Genomic DNA, 22854 nt, shown 5'->3' on the forward strand with positions numbered 1-22854 from the left:
ATCGACTATATTATTGTAAATAGAGGTATGTCATAAAAAATGAAAAGTATTCGTATTACCTGTCCTTGTGTGTTCTACAGTGGGAGAGTTTGCTTTCAACGAACATAAGACGACTGCGAGTTTTATTGTATTCTACAACATATAAGAGGCAGTATTAGGTGCATTAGTTTTTATATTTGAACTGATTACATTTTTACTCACTTATGCAATAATAATAATAATAAATATATTGTTTTTGAAGTGATACTAATTTAGACATTTGATTATTAAATCGACATAATTTATGTGATAATGTTTTAACAATTCACAGGATAAGTTTAAAGTGGACATAAAACACACCGAACGTCCTGGTGGTTAATTCGCCGTTTCCTCAAGGAGTTATAGCATGTATTTTGTCAGATTTGATCTTGTTTCAAGGTTGAACTTGATTTCAAGAGCATAATCAATGTCATTAATTGTGTGATATAGATCTTTTATTAATTTAACAAGGATTTTTTTCCGAATGCAACAGTAAGCAAAAATCCAATGATAAATGTAACGTAATTAACTAAGCAATAATACTTACAATGATCATGACTCGAGATCAACACTTTTACTAGTATTGTAACTATAATGACATAATCCCGAATGCGACGTTAAGCTTTATGAACTGGTTTCTCAACAATACAAGCTTCCCATCTATGAAGTTTTTGGGAGACACACCATGTGAAAGTCAAATTATGCCCTAAACACAATTTCAGCATGAACATTAAATTTGGCGATAACTTTAAAACTATAATAAGAGGGGTTACGGTTCTGATGCACGTCATGCCCCCTCTTAGAAGCCTACATACATAAACTTCGAAGTTGATACTTATTATTATTGAAACATAAACTCCGATGAAAGGTTATTAATAAAAACTGATGACAGGAAATGAGGTTGAAATATATGGAAGCTTTAATTATGGTAATTGTGAACTTAAAATCCTCTCAAAGAGACATACATATATATGCTGTTTAAAGCTGATACATTTACATGTTTAAGATAAGTTCCAGAAAATTTGAAGTTCAAACATGAGCAAAGCAAAATAATAATAATACATGTGGGAACACAAGTATAGATTACGAGTCTTGTTAAATGCGTATCACTCATGGAGAAGTTGCTTACTTGCAAGCTTACATCTCTTTTACTATTTGTTTAAATGAACATGCAAGGAAAGAGCATGTTGTTATAGAACGAAATTTGAAAAAGAAAAATTGCTATTCTAATTTGCAATGTTGGTTGCAATTTCACGTGTTCGTATCATTCGGAATAAAGCTTACAAGTTGAATATTCATTGTTGAATATTGTATGAGAATGTATCCGGACAAGTTTTTTTTTCTACATTCAGACGGACATACATACATACATAAAGACAGACAAAAAGACAGACGGACGGACGGACGGACTGACAGACACACATACAGACATACAGACGGACGGACGGACGGACGGACGGACCGACGGACCGACAGACCGACCGAAAGACCGACCGACCGACAGACAGACAGACAGACAGACAGACAGACAGACAGACAGACAGACAGACAGACAGAGAGACAGACAGACAGACAGACAGACTGACTGACTGACTTACTGACTGACTGACTGACTGACTGACTGACTGACTGACTGACTGACTGACTGACTGACCGACTGACTGACTGAATGAATGAATGAATGTTTAATGAATCAATGTACTTACGATTATATTTATTTTACCAAATTTATTAAAACGAATCGAATTCTATTTACTAAAAAGATAAATCAATAGATAACATACTTTCAACGGAGAGGAATGCAGACTTTCAGTGACCAAAACGTAACAAAATAATAAATTAAATTACAAGAATCAATAATTTATTTACGGTTCAAAACAAACCATAAAATAATACTTAGGATGAAAACTACAAGAACAGAGAAGAGGGCTGTTATCTTGATGGCGATGGGAAATTTAAAACCAGTCACTGGCTTAAAGAAGTAATGACATATTTTCTTTCGGCAGTATTTATGTAAATGATATATTTTCTTTCGAACCGATGAATTCCTGAAAAAATAAACGTTTACTTATATTTGAATTTATTCTAAACGCCTTTTATGTAAAAACTTTCGAACTCAAAAATAAAACAAATTAAATAACACTCTTATTTAGCACAAATTTCGGTTATAGCATGTATAGCATCTAAAAATTAAAAAAGAGAACTACTGATATTAAAATTAATCTTTGGCATTTCTTTTTTGTCAAAGATACAAAGAGAGCCTACGTAGATGAGCCGATTAACAGGAATCGAATTGCTTTTTAATACCTCTCATCGCTATGCCGGCCATTCTTCTGGTTCAGCAACGCTTTTACATACCGCAAATCGCAGCCGTTGCAAATGTTACGACTGGCCTAAAACAAAAATAACATTATTTACTTCAACAACACTTTTACATGTTAGCAAAGCGAATTATCCCTTTATTATTTATATTTAAGAACAGTTATTAAAGGCATTTTTTATAATGCGCTGTAATAATCATATAATAATTTAATTAGAATTTCGAGAAAACAAGAAATGTGTTTGTCGGAAGCACTATGTCCCCTTTTGCGCCGCTTTGATTAATTTTTTGACCTTTGACCTTGAAGGATGACCTTGACCTTTTACCACTCAAAATGTGCAGCTCTATGAGGTACACATGCATGCCAAATATGAAGTTGCTATCTTCAATATAGCAAAAGTTATTGCAAAATGTTAAAGTTGGCGCAAACAAACCAACAGACAGACAGACAGGACAAAAACAATATGTCCCCCACTATAGTGGTAGGGGACATAAAAAATTGAACACTAGAACTGTGTCCATAACACGGACGAACCATTTTATTAGCATTGTCTATGATGTTACATAATATATAAAATCATTTAGATCTTTTAAAGTTTATAAGCTTATTGTCTGAAAAAAATATAAACAGATCATGACTTAATATTTTATAATTGTTTTAACTCATTTCAATATACATTGTTTATAAAGTTAGTGAACGCAAATCTTTTGTTTTGTACTAGCAGTGATAATTCCGACCACACCCAGATTTAAACCCCAATCAAGGTATTGATTTTAGGCCTTAAAGTCAATGCAGTTTCTCTGTTCATGTTCAAGCTTACATTTAAAAGGGACTTTTATAGTAAACATTGTGTTATGCCTTTGATAAGTTGAGGTCCAGATAATGTCTACTGCATTAAACGGATGTGGGTGTGTTTGTTTTTTCAGAGGAATTGAAGAGTGAAGTTAAACATATCATTTTATTTTATGCTTTCAAGTAGTTTATTAGGAATTATATGTGACTTAAAATTAATAGTCCACTGTTTTAAACATTGAAAAAAAAACAGTCAAAAATATTGATATTTTTCACTGTTTCAGTTAGATACTGGAACTACTTCCTCAATAACCCCATGGAAAGCCCCAAATTTCAATTTTCATTTCAGGGAAGGTACTCATCTTGAACCTGAGATACGCATTTACCTCCCTTATACATAATTATTTCGTCTGCTTAACTCTTTACAACAACAATGGATTAATTAGAAAGCAATGAAATAAATTTTCTTTTCTCAAATATCTTTGCCTAGGATGACTTTGTTAATGAAAATAATGAACAGCGCTTCAAATCACAAGAAATCGCATCAGCAGCACAAACAACAGGAGCAGGTGCATCAGTACCACCACGACTGGCACCAGCATCAACACAGTTAGAAAAAGAACAAAACCCAACAGGGAGTCAGGAAGTATTTAAAAGTAAGCAAACACTCTTAAACAACAAGGTTATTGAATTAAACCGCAGCAAGCACGTGCATTAACAAATGAACATATCGAAGCTATTTACGCAGCTAAAACTCTGGGAAAATGGAGCCCAACAGCTCTATTACACTCACTGTGGCTAATATGTACAACCCATTTCGAGATGAGAACCGGCAAGGAAATTCACACCCTCTGCTGGGGTGATGTCAGCCTTGGAGTGGATTTTGAAACTGATGAAGAACTTATCACCTTCGACAATGATCGTAAGACGAAAACCCGTATTGGTGAAAATCTTAAGGATATAAGGTGATTTTTCTTCTTTAAAATCTTTGAATACAAACATCTGAATTGATCATTTATTTAAAAACTGGTACCGTTTATAAAATATATAAATGGAATTTTTCTTAAGTCAAAATAATACAAACAGGGATGATATATTTTTCACGAGTGAATGAATAGAGGATATTTTACAATATAATTCTTATTTGTATTAATCTACAATAGACTTCACTTTTGGTGGAATATTATTTAATTTTAACAAAACATTGCATGCAACACACTTTTTAACCATTCATAGGAACGTCAAGCAAAGGGCATGTGCAGTTCCCAAACAACCTGACAGAGACCCGGTGCATCTCTACAAGCTATATGCCGGTAAACGCCCTGTTGATAAGATGACAGAAAACAGCCCCTTCTTCTTAACTCCTGGCAACAAGACACAGCAATACTAGTTCAGGAAGTCAGCCATGGGAATAAAGAAGTTGTACAGCATAATGACCGAGATAAAAAAAGATCCTGGTATTCACGAGCCAAGAATAACCCTATAAAGGTCAAAACCCTATAAACTACTGGCATAACATGACTAAAAAATAAAATAAAAATCACTTACCGTCCATATCGATTTTATTACATAGGTTTTGTTTGTCAAATTTACATGCTACAAAACTCTCAAAATCTTAATTAATAAAATTCCCTGTACTCCTCTACTTTCCGGTTCCATTAGATCCAGTACTGGAAAAATCACAGTGTATTTATTGAAGCGTTTCAAGAGCACACACAACGAGTACAACTTATATCTTGTGTAATATATTATGTGTACAGTTGAACTGTGATTTTATTTTTACCATAGAAATACACTTTTTTCAGTGCAAGAAAGAACTTGATTCAGAGGCTGAATGACGAGAATGTTCCTGCTCATCAAATAATACAGATTTCAGGGCACAAAAATATATGCAGCTTAAATAATTAGAGCGGTTTGAACAAGGAACAGTCAAGGAATATTTCAAAAATACTTTCTCATTCAAGCCAGTCAGTTGAAAAGCACAACCGAACTGCCACCGCGTCAGCCAGTAATGTGTTATTAATCCAACAAGTCTAGAAATGTTGTTCTACATTGCGAGCACTTTCGTTACTTTGAATTTAGTTAAATACACAAATTACTGCCCCGGTATATGCCATATAATTAATTTCATAATAGTTTAAATTGAACATTTGTTTGTTCTAATATTTAATGTATAAAGTAACTCATTTGAAATAGATATATGTTGCATAAAACATTGATGTTAATACACTTTTACATTTCCTTAAGATGTGAGATATTTTCTACTGTATTACGTTCCTTGTGCGTTCTAAAAATTGGGGCACCCCACGGCAAATTGGGAAAATTAACAAAACTACAAAAAAGCTTAAAATACAAAGAAATATTGTTGGTTTCGGTAGCATATCGAATTTAATTCACTAGTGACAAACATACTCTATGTACTCGCTACTAAGCGTTATATTGTATAGTATTCATGATACCTCTTCTGATAGTGTCCTCGTGAACCGTTTTTTCCAGTAACACTTGATCAGTCGCCAACTAAACTTCGCGATCAACAATGTGCTGCAAATCATTGCCGGAAGATCAGGGATAATAACGTGTTCCAGCGGAAGATAAATGTTTGAAATCAGCTGAAATAATAAGCATTCCGTTAACTTTTGTCCACTTAATTCGTGGACGTTCGATCCTTTAACTATACAAGCATAGTGTATAGTGAGCGACCAGTATATTATAAAAGCATTATATAAACAAGAAACCGTCGGAAATGGGTGATGCTCCCCAAAGGTTTTTTGTCACAATATTGCACTATATATTCAGATAAAAGGAAACGTCTTGAGGGCACAGTAGTTGGGGGGACAAGAATTATTTTATTTAAAATTTCAAAGGGCCATAACTCTGTGAAATCATCCGACCAGATCCCGCAGATAATATGCACATCTCCTCTTGGTAGTGAAGCTTCCCATAAAGTTTCATTAAATTCCGGTCATTAGTTGCTGAGCAATAGCCCGGACAAGAATGGCACTATATGTACAGTTAATGGATAATTTCAAAGGGCCATAACTCTGTGCAAAATCATCCGGCCAGAACCCGCTGTTAATATGCACATCTCCTCTTGGTAGTGAAGCTTCCCATAAAGTTTCATTGAATTCCGGTCATTAGTTGCTGAGAAATAGCCCGGACAAGAATTGCACTATATGTGCAGTTAATGGAAAATTTCAAAGGGCCATTACTCTGTGAAAAATCATCCGACCAGAACCCGCTGGTAATATGTACATCTCCTCTTGGTAGTGAAGCTTCCCATAAAGTTTCATTGAATTCCGGTCATCAGTTGCTGAGACATAGCCCGGCCAAGAATTGCACTATATGTACAGTTAATGGAAAATTTCAAAGGGCCATAGCTCTGTGAAAAATCATCCGACCAGAACCCGCTGATAATATGCACATCTCCTCTTGGTAGTGAAGCTTCCCATAAAGTATCATTGAATTCGGTCATTAGTTGCTGAGAAATAGCCCGGACAAGAATTGCACTATATGTACAGTTAATGGAAAATTTCAAAGGGCCATAACTCTGTGAAAAATCATCCGACCAGAACCCGCTGATAATATGCACTTCTCCTCTTGGTAGTGAAGCTTCCAATAAATTTCATTTAATTCCGGTCATTAGTTGCTGAGAAATAGCCCGGACAAAAATTGTGCACGGACGGACACACGGACGGACAGACAAAGCGGCGACTGTATGCTTAAAAATAAGCTTAAAAATATGAGGATTCGAATAGACGTTTGCGAATCGTGCGGAATGAGCCAAAAATAGAATGTTTTTCGAACCTAATCTTACATTAACTCTATAATTATATCGTATGTGAATCATGTGAATAAATACAATTGTCAAGCAATTCAACAAATTCATGGTATCCCAGTGTCGATTCGTTTTTTTGTGTTTCGTACTAAAATTTGTATGACATTGATAATAATTTTTACTATAGCAATATAATCAAGATAACGATTATATTCGATCGATCTGGCTGAATTGATTGGACACAATATATTAAGATAATATTGTTAAACTAAACCGATCGAATAAGCACGTGCTAAACAAAGCGAACGTATAATTATTCATCGTATAGAAAAGGATAAAAATCAAGATACATATCACTGTATTATGACAATAAAAATATATCAAAACACTTCTTTTGTTATGTTTTAATACACATAGTTATATTATAGACTCGGGTGGAAGACGAATTTCACACATTTTATAGTGTTCATTGAATTAAAAAGACGCCCCACTAAATTCCACGAAGACCGAATGCCACAACATTTAAACCACGTTCGTATTGTATATTGAAATCTACCGCTACAAACTTAATAACAATTCAAAAGCGTTCTTAGTCAACAATGTTTCAATTTATCACCCACGAGTATCGAGTATTAATCGTAAGTAGTCACAATTAGATCGAATAAACACTAACATTGACAAATACAATTACCCACGACTAATATTTTAAATTCATAAACACAACTCACCTCCTCATCATGTAGAACAAACAACTAATAATGGTTGATTAAAATCTGACATAAAATGGAAAAAGCGAATCTCTAACCAACTAACTAAGCAATCAACAAATAGGGTGACACAAAAGTAAAAGCACACATTCAAACTAAACAAGATTTGCGGAGATGTTAATAGTGAAAAGAACCAAGCTGGCCGCGTCTTAAAGAAAATACACTGAGAAACGTTATATATTCTAAAGTTACTGATGGATCTTACTTCGGTAAGTCTTTGAGTGCAACGTATAATCAACTTCAATCTGTAAATCTGGTATATAAGCCTGAAAGCGAGGAAAACAAACATGTATGGTTATATTAGCTGAGTGTTTATTATTAACGCACAAAAACGCGCTAAAATGTATTTGTCTCACGTGTGATCTTTTAAATTCGAAATATATAATGCAACTATACATCTAATATACACTCACAGCACTTTTCTTCTTTAATGTACCTGGAGTAAAATGTATTTAATATCGCAGAGAAGAACAGTTTGATCATATTAAATGATGCCAGGTAAAATGTTTATATTGAATATGTATCGTATCTGATAATGGATTGAACAAGACGTCATGTTTGTGAAACACCCGAAAGTGACTACTAAGAGCTAACTTAATATTAGGCCAAGTTATGACCCATCCCACGATGTGTCGAGAATTCGTGAAGGTGTAAAAAAAAACGGTTGGGGCTAATAAATGCTTACTTACCATCCTGCAGAAATGAGCTTCCACGGAATGGCCACTAGGTGTGTCTAGAAGTTACTCAGCAGAAGACTAGTAGGGGCTAACTTACAATTCAGTCGAGAACATCAGCCCCTTTATGACCCCTTACAAGTTGGTTCGAAAGGTCAATGCAGAAGGGACATAAACATATTTACTTACCGGTCGGTCGACTGGAACATCACCGTAAGTATCCCTTCCTAATTTTTATGAGGGATCATGTTGTAGGGACTAACTCGAGCACACTATCGTTCGACCGAGAACAGCCAAATTATAACCCTTATGACGGTGTTAATATAAATCATGCCGATGGGAATAACAAGGGCGTTGCTACTATCCGGCATAGTAGAATAGCCCCGTTATAGCTCTTACAAGGTTTTAAGAAAGGTCATGCAGTAGGGACTTGCAAGGGCTTACTTTCCATTCGTCGAGTAGAACAGATCCAATATGGTACCCACCAAGTTGTTTAGAAGTGTCATGCAGTAGAGGACTAATAGAAGCCTACTTAACAGTCAACCAAGTAGTTACCAGTTATCCGCCGTCGTCGACAATCAATGCAGAAGGGGACTTACAGAACCCCTACCAGGATTTGTTGATTTGTGAACGTAAGAAGGAACAAAGTAGGATTTGCTTACCAAAAGGTCGAGTAGAGCAGTCATGTAAGGCCATATATATTTATTTAGACTAGTCATTCATATAAAACACCGGTTTGGAAAATTAAGTGCTTCTTTACCATCCGACCGAGTAGAAAAGCCCCGTTATGGCCCCTACACGGATGTGTCGGGTGGTCATGCAGGCAAACAGTGGGTAACAAATCAAACTCGTCTCCAAGCTCAGAATGTAAACCATGAAAACTTCAAAACAAAAGACTCATGTGCAATATAATTGCTTACATTTCGAAGACAAGTGTACAATAGACAAGAGAGCCAAGATGGCCCTAGTTCGCTCACCTGAGAGGAGTCAGTTCATTCAATCTTTACCAAACATCAAACTTGACCTAGATATTGTCCAGACAATATCATCATTATTGAAAAAAAAATATGGCATATGGAGTGATTTTGTTTTTGTAAGATTTGACCTGGTGGCCTATATTTTGAGTTGACACCCCTTACCAAACATCAAACTTTGCTTACAAAAATAAATATTATGATCAAGATTCATAAAATCTGAAACAAAATTGTGACCTCTAGAGTGTTTACAATGATTTTCTATAATATCATAAAAATTTGGACAATCTAAGGGCAATAATTATGGCATTAATTATGTTATATATATAAAACCAATCTTTTCACCAAGTTTCATGATGATTGGGCAAAAAATGTGACTTCTAGAGCGTTCACAAGCTTTTATATAAATAAAAAAAACTGACCCCCCGCCGGCCATGTTATTCAACTGACCGGAAACATTTTCAAACTCAACTCTCATATCAAAGAAACAAATTTTCTGACCAAATTTCATGAAAATTGGGACAACAATGTGAGTGTTCACATGTTTTCACTATATACATATAGAAAAAAATGCCCCGCCCACTGGCGGCAATATTTTTTCACCGAGCTGGACCATTTTCGAACTCGTCCCAGATATCAATAAAACCAAAGTTTTGACCCACTTTCATGATGATTGGGCAAAAATTGTTACTTCTAGAGTGTTTACAAGATTTCTCTATAGCCCAATAAGGGAAACTGCCCCCCCCGGCAGCCATGTTATTGAACTGACCAGAATCATTTTCGAACTCTACTCTCATATCAAGGAAACAAATGTTCTGACCAAATTTCATGAAAATTGGGCCAAAAATGTGACTTCTAGAGTGTTCACATGTTTTCACTATATACATATAGAGAAAAATGCCTCGCCCACTGGCGGCCATGTTTTTTCACCGATCTGGACCATTTTCAAACTCGTCCCAGATATCAATAAAACCAATGTTTTGACCAACTTTCATGATGATTGGGCAAAAATTGTGACTTCTAGAGTGTTTACAAGGTTTCTCTATAACCACATTAGGGAAATTGCCCCGCCCACTGGCGGCCATGTTTTCAACGGACCGGAACCACTTTTGAACTCCACCAACATATTATTAAGACAAACATTTTGACAAAGTTACATGAAGATTAGGCATGAAATGTAACTTCTACAGTGTTTACAAGTTGTTGTTTTTTTGACCAAGTGACCTAGTTTTTGACCCGGCACGACCCAGTTTCGAACGCGACCGAGATAACATTGGGACAAAGCTTCTGACAAAGTTTCATGAAGATCGGACAATAAATGTGGCATCTAGAGTGTTTACGAACAAATGTGGACGGACGGACGGACAGACGACGGACAAAGACTGGTCACAAAAGCTCACCTAAGCAATCAGGTGAGCTAAAAAGATGCAATGATTATAATGCACACATGTCAGATGGATAACAAAGTTATAAGGTGTTCAAACATCTACATGATAAATTCCATTTTTGATTGATTAAATAAGAAAATTCTATCAACTTGACCATTATATTGTTTCATGATCCTTGGCGTAAGCTTTCTTGAGTTATCATCCAAAACCCATTTTACTGTGTCAAGTAACCGTGACCTTGACCTAGTGACCTGAAAGTCAATACGGGTCATCTGCAAGTCATGATCAATGTACCTATGAAGATTCATGATCCTAGGCATAGGCCTTCTTGAGTTATCATCTGGAAACCATTTTTCAAAGTTGAAACACCGTGACCTTGACCTTTGACCTAGTGACCTGAAAATCAATAGGGGTCATCTGCGAATCATGATCAATGTACCTATGAAGTTTTATCATCCTAAGCATAAGCGTTCTTGAATAAAACAATTTTACTATTTTGGGTCACCTCAATGAACCTATGCAGTTTCATGATACTAGGCGTAAGCGTTCTTGAGTTATCATCCGGAAACCATTTTTCTAAGTTGAGTCAACGTGACCTTGACCTTTGACCTAGTGACCTGAAAATCAATAGGGGTCATCTGCAAGTCATGATCAGTGTACTTATGAACTTTCATGATCTTGACATAAGCGTTCTTGAGCTTTCATCCGGAAACCATTTAACTGTTTCGGGTCACCGTGACCTTGACCTTTGATCTAGTAACCTGAAAATCAAGAGTGGTCATCTGTGAGTCACGATCATTGTACCTGTGAAGTTTCATGATCATAGGCATAAGCGTTCTTGAGTTATCATCCAGAAACTATTTTACTATTTCGGATCACCGTGACCTTGACCTTTGATCTAGTGACCTCAAAATCAATAGGGTTCATCTGCAAGTCATGTTCAATGTACCTATGATGTTTCATGATCCTAGGCGCAAGCGTTCTTGAGTTAACATCCGGAAACCATTTTACTATTTCGGGTCACCGTGACCTTGACCTTTTACCTAGTGACCTCAAAATCAATAGGGGTCATTTGTGAGTCATGATCAATGTATCTATGAAGTTTCATGATCCTAAGCCTAAGCGTTCTTGACTTATCATTCGGAAACCATCTGGTGGACAGACATACGGACCGACATGAGCAAAACAATTTACCCCCTCTTCTTCGAAGGGGGGCATACAAATGTGACTTCCATAGTGTTCGATCACAAGGTTTGACCGAAACCATTTTTTAACTCAACTCTCGTATAAAAAAACAACAAATGTTCTGACCAAATTTCATGAAAATTGGGCCAAAAATGTGACTTCTAGAGTGTTCACATGTTTTCACCGATCCGAACCATTGTCGAACTCGTCCCAGATATCAATAAAACCAATGTTTTGACCAACTTTCATGATGATTGGGCAAAAATGTTGACTTCTAGAGTGTTTACAAGGTTTCTCTATAGCCTAATAGGGAAAACTGCCACTATATACATATAAAGAAAAATGCCCCGCCCACTGGCGGCCATGTTTTTTCACCGATCTGGACCATTTTCGAACTCGACCCAGATATCAATAAAACCAATGTTGTGATCAACTTTCATGATGATTGGACAAACATTGTGACTTCTAGAGTGTTTACAAGGTTTCTCTATAGCCAAATAGGGAAAACTGCCACTATATACATATAGAGAAAAATGCCCCGCCCACTGGCGGCCATGTTTTTTAACCGATCTGAACCATTTTCGAACTCGTAAGAGATATCAATTGAATCAATGTTTTGACCATCTTTCATGCTGATTGGGCAAAAATTGTGACTTCTAGAGTGTTAACAAGGTTTCTCTATAGCCAAATAAGGAAACCTGCCCCGCCCACTGGCGGCCATGTTTTTCAACAGACCGGAACCACTTTTGAACTCAATCAAGATAGCATTAAGGCAAACATTTTGACAAAGTTTCATGAAGATTGAACATAAAATGTGACTTCTACAGTGCTTAAAAGGTTTTTCTTTTTTTTGACCTAGTGACCTAGTTTTGACCCGGCACAACCCAGTTTCGAACTCGGCCGAGATTTTATTGGGGCAAAGGCTCTGACCAAGTTTCATGAATATGGGACAACAAATGTGGCCTCTAGAGTGTTTACGAGCAAATGTTAACGGACGGACGGATGGACGGACGGACGTACGACGGACAAAGACCGGTCAGAAAAGCTCACCTGAGCAAACAGGTGAGCTAAACAAGCAATAACATAAAAAACTAGAAGAAAACATTATATTACATATTCAAAAAAGACAACACAACAATAAGCGAAACACATAACCTTCAATTTCAAAAGTGTATCCTGCCATGCAAGACATATATAAACAATTTTGACAACTTACTTTTTGCCCAAATGGGGAAATTTACGGCGAATGAGCGCTGGATTACCAGTACGATGTGTGTGGTTACCGCACCGAATGCAAACAGGATGCCCCACGTGTTTCTACGCTCATCTAGGAAGCTCAACGGTCTTAACATAATTGAAAACACTGTTTCCCTGAGTTGTTTGATGATTGATTTTATTCAAATCGTTATGTTATGTAGACGGGTTTTAACGGCGCCAATAATTATACCGACTGAATGTGAACTCAAACGGTTTTTTGGTTTCAGACAAGTAGAAATTTAAAGTTGTTTTACCTATATTAGTCAATGTTAAACTGGACTTGGCCACTTTTACTAAAGGAGCATGATGAGAGCGAATTGTGTAGAGGACCTCTGGATAACACCATATACTAAATATCAACGTTATGTTCAATGTGATTTTAGGTCAGGAAGATTTTAAAAGAAACCCTTTTATACGTCAATATAAAACTGATTATTCCCCGGGGTAGGGCCTGTTTGATCCCAAAGGCGTTATTTGAATCAAAACTGTGTAGAGGACCTACAAATGATGCTCCATACCAATAATTTTAGCTTTGGGCTTTTTAGTTAAATACATTAAGAAGATAAATATTTTTCCCTTATAAGTCTACGTTAAACTGGTTATCCCCGGGAAAAGGTCAGCATTGACTCGACGAGCATATCAAACAACAATCTACACTCTTTCTTATTAAATATACATATTCTTGTTGTTCTTATGATTAGAAGCGAGAGTGTTTTGACGTTTTCAAGTTTTAAACAAATGCACCTAATTCATCGATATAAAGAATATTTTAGATGGCTGCCCAATAAAATTTCGTCAACTTTTGCCAACCGGTTAGCTTAATTATGGAGTTTAAAAAAATGTTCACGTCGTATTACTGATTGACTGACTGACAGTCGGGCGACTGACATAATTGTATCCAAATAAATCAAACGTAGTAAAAGATTAAACTTGAAGTTAACATGTGCATATACACATTTGTTTATAGTTATTTAATGGTGATACTGTATATGAATTTAATTATTGTAGCATTATCATAATAATGATCATCATCCAAATCATTGTTACCATCATGTCACCGGAGAAATTCGCAGACAATCCCGGATCTTATCCCGGGGCCCATCGCGATCAGGGCTTGTACTTTCCGGCCGAAGGATGAAATTACCACCCATGCCGGTTTCAAACAAAACGCTTGTATACGTATTTGCCCTCGAAATTTAATAATAAGATTCGAGGTGTCATACACTTGGACACAGTTCGAACAATTTTTTAAACTAGTCCTGGACTTGAATCCCCTGGGTATCAAGGCAGCCTAATAAACTGTTTTCTTAAGTTTATGCTATGTGATTTATTCAAGCATGATGAATATTTAGCAAAAAGCATCCCGAAGATGTATTTAGGCACGCTTCATACAATATAGTGGATTGCAGTTATAACACGTTTACTTTTAATGTGCCGTAATGAACTAAAACAAGTAGATGCACACACATGCAGCAATCATCTACAACCAAAATAGCGTGTTTCGTACAATATAACGAGTTAAAAGACAGAACAAGGGGATATGACGTTTTTTCAAATTAAAATTTTGAATGTAATAAAACAAGATAAGTCGGGGATCTTGCCCGATTGGGAAAGTTGGGGAATCCCCTTTCGACTTGCCCGATCGGGAAATATTGATTGAAAAATTGCCCGATCAGGCAAGAAACCAACCATTTTTCATATACTTTGACAAAACGTGTCCGGGCATCACACAACTCATCCAAGGACAACTTAAATAACTGAATCCAATCTTAAAACAATTATCTTAAATTTGATTCTTTTAAATGTCGTTGTTAGTCAGATATTCAAGCCCAAAGTTGAGCAACTTTTAGCATCTATCAACATTTTTCGCACTTGCCTGTGTTGAACACAAACTTGACAGAAGAAGCAAGTAGGCGAGGTTACACCAAAACCACCAATTATGTGACAAATAAAATTAAACTTTGGAGAACACATCTCAGAAAATATGAGGAGTACTTGTTGTCGCTCAAGATGCATGGCAAACTTACAACTGTTCCAGCTGACATCATGGACCGGGGATTGTTGAATTTTACAGACACAGCCATTGAAAACAGAAACAAATGCATGATTTCCTTTATTGCATGTGGATATATATAAAGTCCTTGCAAGGGTTAACGTGTATGTGTTACTATTAGTGAAAAACAAAGTGACGAGTCCATCCAAATACAAACTATGGACACTGCTCGGAGTATTATTAGTAAGGTAACAGAAAACATAAGTGATATCACTGTTCAAGATTGCTTTCAAAATAAGTTTAGTTTGTATAAATCCTTTAATTATTGTAGTGGCTTGCAAATTAAAGCAGTTTTTCTCCCCTTAATTCCTTAACATGGCCCATTTTGCCCGATCTTCTATTTCAGGGAGCCATTTCGCTCATTTTTTAAGGAAATTTATCAGGATTTTTCTACGTGTAGGCCAATACCTTTGTTATCAATGTTAATACACAGTTGTTTGAAATTGGACTTTGCATTTTTTTTTCCAATTTACTTACCCTATGTAAGTTCACGCTAAAATATACAAAGCTGCTCGGATAGTATTTTGCTGCTCACAATGTATCGGGTTTCCTGGGGGTGATCAGCGAAATAATTAAACGGAACATGTTGTCGAATCCGTAGTTTTTACCAAAAAGACAGACAGACACGAACTCAAAACTACAAGTTACTTAATGAAAAAAAATTGTTATGTTCATTCATGACATTAGACAAACACAATACTAGCATTATAAAACATAAAAAGGTGATCAACTTTTAATTATTGTGTTACTGTATCAATGCAATAAGGAATTTTAAACAATCCTAGCATGTAAATATATCGGTCCAATATAGGGATGATATCAGTTGGCGATATACGTCCGATTTCTGACCGGTATGGTCATATGATGGAATAATTTTGAATATATTTGTCAAATGTAGCATTTCTGCCATATTGTAACAAACTTGCTCGTTTAGGAAAGTAATTTTCAAAACAGGAAAGTAATAAGATATATCTATAAGTTTGTATTTTTGGCAGCTTGCTCCTTCGGGAAAGTTTGATTCCAAAACGAGCAAGTGCACAAAATGTTAATAAATATTGAACTCGTTCAACTTTGAGTTTGAAAATCTGAAAAACAACTGCGCTTTCCGAAAATTGCGACGGTGCAATGTCAGATAATTATTTCAAGATTGAATTCATTTGATCAATGTGATTCTTGGATGTTTTCTGTCATGCCTGAACACTATACACCAACCCACATGGAAAACAGAGCACATTCTATTGCTCGTTCAGGAAATTCAAATTCAAAATCGGCAAGTGATTAATAAAAGTAACCTCGACAACTTGCTCCTTCTGGCAAGTTTGTGTTCAAAACAAGCAAGTGCGGAAAATGTTAATAGATGCTAAAATATGGAACGGTATTTAGGTAAAAATTACATCATTCGTGGTGAATATTTACATTATTACTGATGTTTATTCTAATATGCTTCATGGCAATTCCAGCATGCTTGTTGTCTCTTCGATTATACTTGATGATTGTTGCAACATTACATCAATGATCATTGATGGTGAATATTTACATTATGTCTGATGTTAATTCTAATATGCTTCATGGCAATTCCAACATGCTTGTTGTCTTTTCGGTTATACTTGATGATTGTTGCAACATGCTTGGTGACTATCCAATGATTGTGTGTTCATTATTCCTGAAGCAAGTCATAATCGGCTTTGCCACTAAGCGTCATTAACAACGGCAGTTAGCAACAGGCAGTAAGCAGAATGCAACTAAGCAGAATGCAAGTTACCAAATTATGACAGCAGGTGGCGCACGTTTATTTTCCGTATGTTGAATAAATAAATTTTCGGAAAAAAAAGAGAAAACATCCGAACCATTTTGACTACTATACTGAATAAGCTGAATTAGTTCCTTTTGTTTTATAATCTCAATTAAACTAAATACGTTTATTATTGCCATTAAGACCAGTAGGCCTACACAAAAAATACTGCCGTGAATGTTTTTGATATGTGTAAGTTGCAGTTGGTTCTCAAGAAAATATATATGTATTTTATTCAGGGCATAACGGAGCTGATATGTTGGTGATGCTGGTTTTGACACCCGACGCATATACATTTATGAAAGAAAGGCTTCATGAACGTTGACGTCGCTCTTGGCTACCAGAAAAATTCCCACGCACGGATTTCAACCGTCATTGTTTACAATAAATTAAGAGCACAAGTACTGGAATTGGTATAGCGTTTTTTAAAGGTGTATGTCAAGCGAGTGTGACGGGAAATCGGGGCTTAATGTATTTTTTTGTTCAGCTCTATAATATTTATATCAAATCTGTATGAAAAAATGTCGGTGAACATTAATCCGTTGTTTATTTTTGAAAATATTGATGCCTCATTAATTATGGATCTAAAACGGAGCGTTAATCCGCATACAAAAACACCGGGCATATTGCATATTAGTTCGGAGAAATGAAATTATTTCGAAAGAAAGCAATAAGAGGTTCAATTCTATATGAGCAAGTCTCACTGCGCTCGAGTACGCTCTTACTTCTCGTATATAGTTTACTCTTGTGAATCTTGGCAAATACTTAGTGTTTTATTTTGCTTAATCTAAATTAAGTCATGCATCTTTATGTACTTTAAGCAGCATAGCATGACTTCCAAGTGACCAACAGCTCTTTCATAGGTAGAAGAGATTGACACGAAATACCTACAAATCTATAATAAAGTTTATATGTGCACTTCAATATTATAGTTTTATAGCATTTTATGTGGTGCAATATAAGTGTACTCTAGTAAATTTGAAATTGCATAATCGATTTCCTCTCAACATACATGCAGAGTTCCAGATCAGCAAAATCTTGGTTTACACTCTATTAAAAAACCCAGCCTTAAAGTGTATTATTAATTCCATTTTACCGGTAAGTATAATTGTTGGCACATCAGCATTTAGGTTTATAGTCTAAGAAGAGCTCATGACAATTGCCAGGTTACAGCAGACTTTTTGCGAAAAAAAGGTCCAGATAATGGGAACTTTAGGCTTTTCGACTGTTTTAAAGATGATCTGTAATTCATAATAACGTTAAAGTGCTGTTGATTTCATAATTTTAATGAGGGCCTAGACTAGTGAGAACTAATTGATGAAATGTTTACATTATATGCATTGATATTGAGTTTAACGCATGATCACAAATTTTGAAATCTTATTTTATTTTTTCAATGTGTAACCGTACGCACAGAATTTAAGTCTAATTTGTTTACTAAATTTAATTCATTTTTACGACTTAAAGCGTCTTATCTAGAGCTCTGCATACATGTACTAGTAGCATATATTGAAATATATCCATAGAGTTTCTTTGGTTAATGAAGGTAAATTACTGTACAAAAATTATGGTTAGTCCTTAAAAAACAAAGTTACGTCTACAAACACGCGGTTAATTTCTGTTCAGTAGCAAATATCACACAAAGGGGCGCAACTTCTGCTATAACATAAAATTTCCGTTATACGCCGTTAATTTCAGTAGTCGTCCGTAGCATTTCGGAACGACTGTCAATTGACATCATTGTGTCATATAAAGAAGTGAAACTCCAGCTGCTGGAGTAGTATTGAATTATTATTATAAACAATTAGTAGGTCCTTTATTTAAGGCAAGTGACCGATTGCCCAAACAGTAAAAAACAGCACAATACAAAACAACATAAACACAAATAAGATTAAAGCTGGGGTCACCGCCTTGGAACGGTCAATGCAAAGCATTGGGGATTTAAACCGGTTTTGGAGCGCTCAACCTCACACTTGACCCAGCAATATTCATAATACATTTAAGTGTAAATAAAATTTAACCTCATAGCATTGTAACTCAAATTAAACAATAATAAAAGTGAATTAAAACGCATCCAATTTAATTACCATTTAAATACTCAATGGTATTGAAGATACCAGAGCAACAGAGTTACAACTTTTTGAGGAACGATGGAATGATTGTATGTTGCTTTGTGCTTGGGTGAAACTCACATCTTGCCATCGCGTTCATTTGTTCAACGCATCAATGGTTGATTCCATTATGCACTGCGCCTATTGCACAAGTCTCACTGCACAAACAAACATACACATACCCAGCATGCAAATTACGAAGAAGAATGTTGCATCTGTACAAATGAATGATAACATTAAGCAGAATGTAAACAGACATTGGTCATCAGGCAAGAACAGGTGTCTTCATACAAATTGAAAGTACCATCAAGAATCATGACACAGTCATAAAGAAGGATGTATTGTATACCTAAATACCGTTCCATACCAAAATGTGCTCAACTTTGGGCTTGAATATCTGACTAACAACGACATTTAAAACAAGAGGCCCCAAAGGGCCCTGGGTCGCTCACCTGAGAGACTTAGATGGAAAGAAACAAAGATTAAAACTCTTCAGAAAATATTTTAAGTTATTAGTATGACAAGACTGACTTTAAAAATAAGGTGTTCCAAAGTATTCACAATAAGCCTATATTACCACACACACCCTGGCGGCCATGTTTTTAATATCCAGATTAAAAAAAATATATATATATAAGGAAAATGCTTCTTACAAACATATAGAGAAAACTGCCCCATCCCCTGACGGCAATTGTTTTCCACTTATCAAAATAATTTTCAAACTCATCCGACATATCAATAAAACCAATGTTTTGACCAAGTTTCATGATGATTGGCCAAAACAATGTGACTTTTAGAGTGTTCACAGGCTTTTTCAGTATATAAATATACGGAAAATGACCCCCCCCCTGGCGGTCATGTTTCTAGATGGATCAAAACCATTTTTGAACTCAACCGTCGTATCCAGGAAACAAAGGTTGTTAACATTGTTTTGTGAAAAAAAAAGGTTTGCTGTTTCGGTTGATATATACATATACCGGTATGCGCTATCAGAAGTTTTGTGTGTGTTTAAATTTTTTGAAATAGACATTTGTTACCCGTTGCGACAAAGCTATTATTTTGGATAAAAGTAATACGAGGACAGTTATTTAATAATGAGCATCAGCAAAAGAAAATGGAAGTGCATTTTTCAACAAATTGTTGTCCAAATTTGAGACCATGAGATAAGCATCTCAGCTTCTTATAGGGGATGACTGTTCACAATCTGTTTAGCAAGAACACTTTTAGATACTGAAAACGAACGTATTTGTTCAAGAGGTTGTGTTTTTGTAAAACAGTTTCTGCATAATTAAATAAAATATGTTGAAATGTTATCAGTTATAAAAAATAAATGAGTAAGAGAATATGTACAGCTACTAGAATTTCAATATTGATCTTTTATAGAACAAAACATCACTTGATTGTTCTTATAGTTATAAATGTGTGCAAATATAGAAGTAAACTCGCGCAAGACATTTGAAAATGTATCATATCAAAACAACTATCAAATTATTTGTAATTTAAATGCACACTAAATCTGTAGCATAAATACATTATTTTTGCAAAAACTAATGCAAATCGACATTTCTTTAAACAGCTGTTTGTGATTCTTAAAAGATGTGATAAGTTGTTGTTTTTTTACTACCAAATTGTTCACATTTTTGACAAAGTGTTTTAAAACAACTGGAACAATTTTAGGACTCACCTTGCATTAATATTTCCAACTGAAACAACAATAAAACCTGCTAAAATCACAAATCTTTCATAATCACACACACACACTACTGACTAACTGAAATGTGTAGGGGTAAAACATTTCACGTTGTAATGTCTTATCTATCTAAACTTATAAATGGTTTCCATCTGACATCAACACAAAGGTCTTTGATGAAAGTGCCCAGTTAATTGGGGTCAATTTCCAGGAGTGTTATACAATTACCACCTGGCAACAATGCAAGCACAGGTATAAATTAGTTTTATAGAGAGTAGCCTAGGATAAGTGAATGAAAAGTCAAATAAGATTCATATGTAACACTGCTTGTTGTTTTATTGGTTTTACCACTATGTTAAATTTCTGCAAAGATATAGATAACAATCATAAGTAATGGCAAAAATTAATTTGAGTAATGCAATAATTATTATTAGATATTTGGGGTGTGGTTAATGTTTCTGAATCCATTACCAGTATCATCATAATCATCATGATTATCATCATCATCATCATCATCATCAGCATCATCATCATCATCATCATCAGCATCATCATCATCATCATTGTGCACCAACATCCGCATTACAACTAGAGTGTTAACATGGTTTTAATATAGTAATATTATGAAAACTGCCGATACCCTGGCGGCCATGTTTTTCAACAAACCGTAACCATTTTCGAACACAGCCAAGCTATCAATACAACAAATCTTCGGACCAAGTTCCATGACGATTGGGCTATAAATGTTAGTTCTAGAGTGTTAACAAGGTTTCACTATAGCCATTTAAGCAAAGCTGCCCCGCCCCCTGGCGGCCATATTTTTCAACAGACCAAAACTATTTTCAAATTCACCCTAGCTATCATAAAAACAAATGTGCAGACCAAGTTTCATGAAGATTGGACAATAAATGGTTTCATGAAGATTGGACAATAAATGTGACTCCTAGAGTGTTAACAAGGTTTAACTATAGCCATATAAGCAAAACTGCCCTGCCCCCTGGCGGCCATGTTTTTTTACCGATCCGAACCATTTTCAAACTCAACCGTCGTATCCAGGAAACAAATGTTCTGACCAAATTTCATAAGGATTGGACCAAAAATGTGACTTCTAGAGCGTTCACATGTTTTCACTATATACATATAGAGAAAACTGTCCCGCCCCCTGGCGGCCATATTTTTCACTGGACAGAAACCATTTTTGAACTCAACCAACATATCATTAAGACAAACATTTTGACAAAGTAACATGACGATTGGGCATCAAATGTGACTTCTACAGTGTTCACAAGGTTTTTTTTTTTACCTAGTGACCTAGTTTTTGACCCAGCATAATCCAGTTTCGAACTCGGTCGGGGTATCATTGGGACAAATGTTCAGACCAAGTTTCATGAAGATCGGACAATAAATGTGGCATCTAAAGTGTTCACAAGGCAAATGTTGACGACGGACGCACGACGGACAAAAGGCGATCACAATAGCTCACCATGAGCACGTTGTGCTGAAGTGAGCTAAGAACAAATGTTCAGACCAAGTTTCATGAAGATTGGACAATAAATGTGACTCCTAGAGTGTTAACAAGGTTTAACTATAGCCATATAAGCAAAACTGCCCTGCCCCCTGGCGGCAATGTTTGTTTTACCGATCCGAACCATTTTCAAACTCAACCGTCGTATCCAAGAAACAAATGTTCTGACCAAATTTCATGAAGATTCGACCAAAAATGTGACTTCTAGAGCGTTCACATGTTTTCACATTATACATATAGAGAAAACTGCCCCGCCTCCCTGGCGGCCATGTTTTTTCACCGATCTGGACCATTTTCGAACTCGTCCAAGATATCAATAAAACCAATGTTTTGATTAAGTTTCATGATGCTTGGGCAAAAATTGTGACTTCTAGGGTGTTCACAATTTTTCCAATAGCCATATAAGGAATACTGCCCCGCCACCTGGCGGCCATGTTTTTCAAAGGACCGAAACCATTTTTGATCTCAACCAATATATCATTAAGACAAACAATTTGACAAAGTAACATGAAGATTGGGCATCAAATGTGAG

The 22854-nt window shown here is 35.7% G+C and overlaps 1 protein-coding gene across 3 annotated transcripts in view; it reads right to left on the reverse strand.

Annotated features, from left to right (window-relative positions):
* LOC127851389 (stimulated by retinoic acid gene 6 protein-like) overlaps nucleotides 1–22854 on the reverse strand; it is a 42927-nt gene that overhangs the window by 12061 nt on the left and 8012 nt on the right. For all 3 annotated transcript variants that reach the window (XM_052385141.1, XM_052385139.1, XM_052385140.1), the window contains exons 4-10: nucleotides 13111–13238; nucleotides 9108–9228; nucleotides 7879–7939; nucleotides 5591–5740; nucleotides 2326–2411; nucleotides 1919–2066; nucleotides 60–132 (exon numbers count right to left, since the gene is read on the reverse strand). In XM_052385141.1, coding sequence (XP_052241101.1) covers nucleotides 60–132; nucleotides 1919–2066; nucleotides 2326–2411; nucleotides 5591–5740; nucleotides 7879–7939; nucleotides 9108–9228; nucleotides 13111–13238 — 767 coding nt within the window. The remainder of the gene's footprint in view (nucleotides 1–59; nucleotides 133–1918; nucleotides 2067–2325; nucleotides 2412–5590; nucleotides 5741–7878; nucleotides 7940–9107; nucleotides 9229–13110; nucleotides 13239–22854) is intronic.

The sequence above is a fragment of the Dreissena polymorpha genome, chromosome 11 (assembly GCF_020536995.1).
Source record: "Dreissena polymorpha isolate Duluth1 chromosome 11, UMN_Dpol_1.0, whole genome shotgun sequence".
Taxonomy (NCBI): domain Eukaryota; kingdom Metazoa; phylum Mollusca; class Bivalvia; order Myida; family Dreissenidae; genus Dreissena; species Dreissena polymorpha.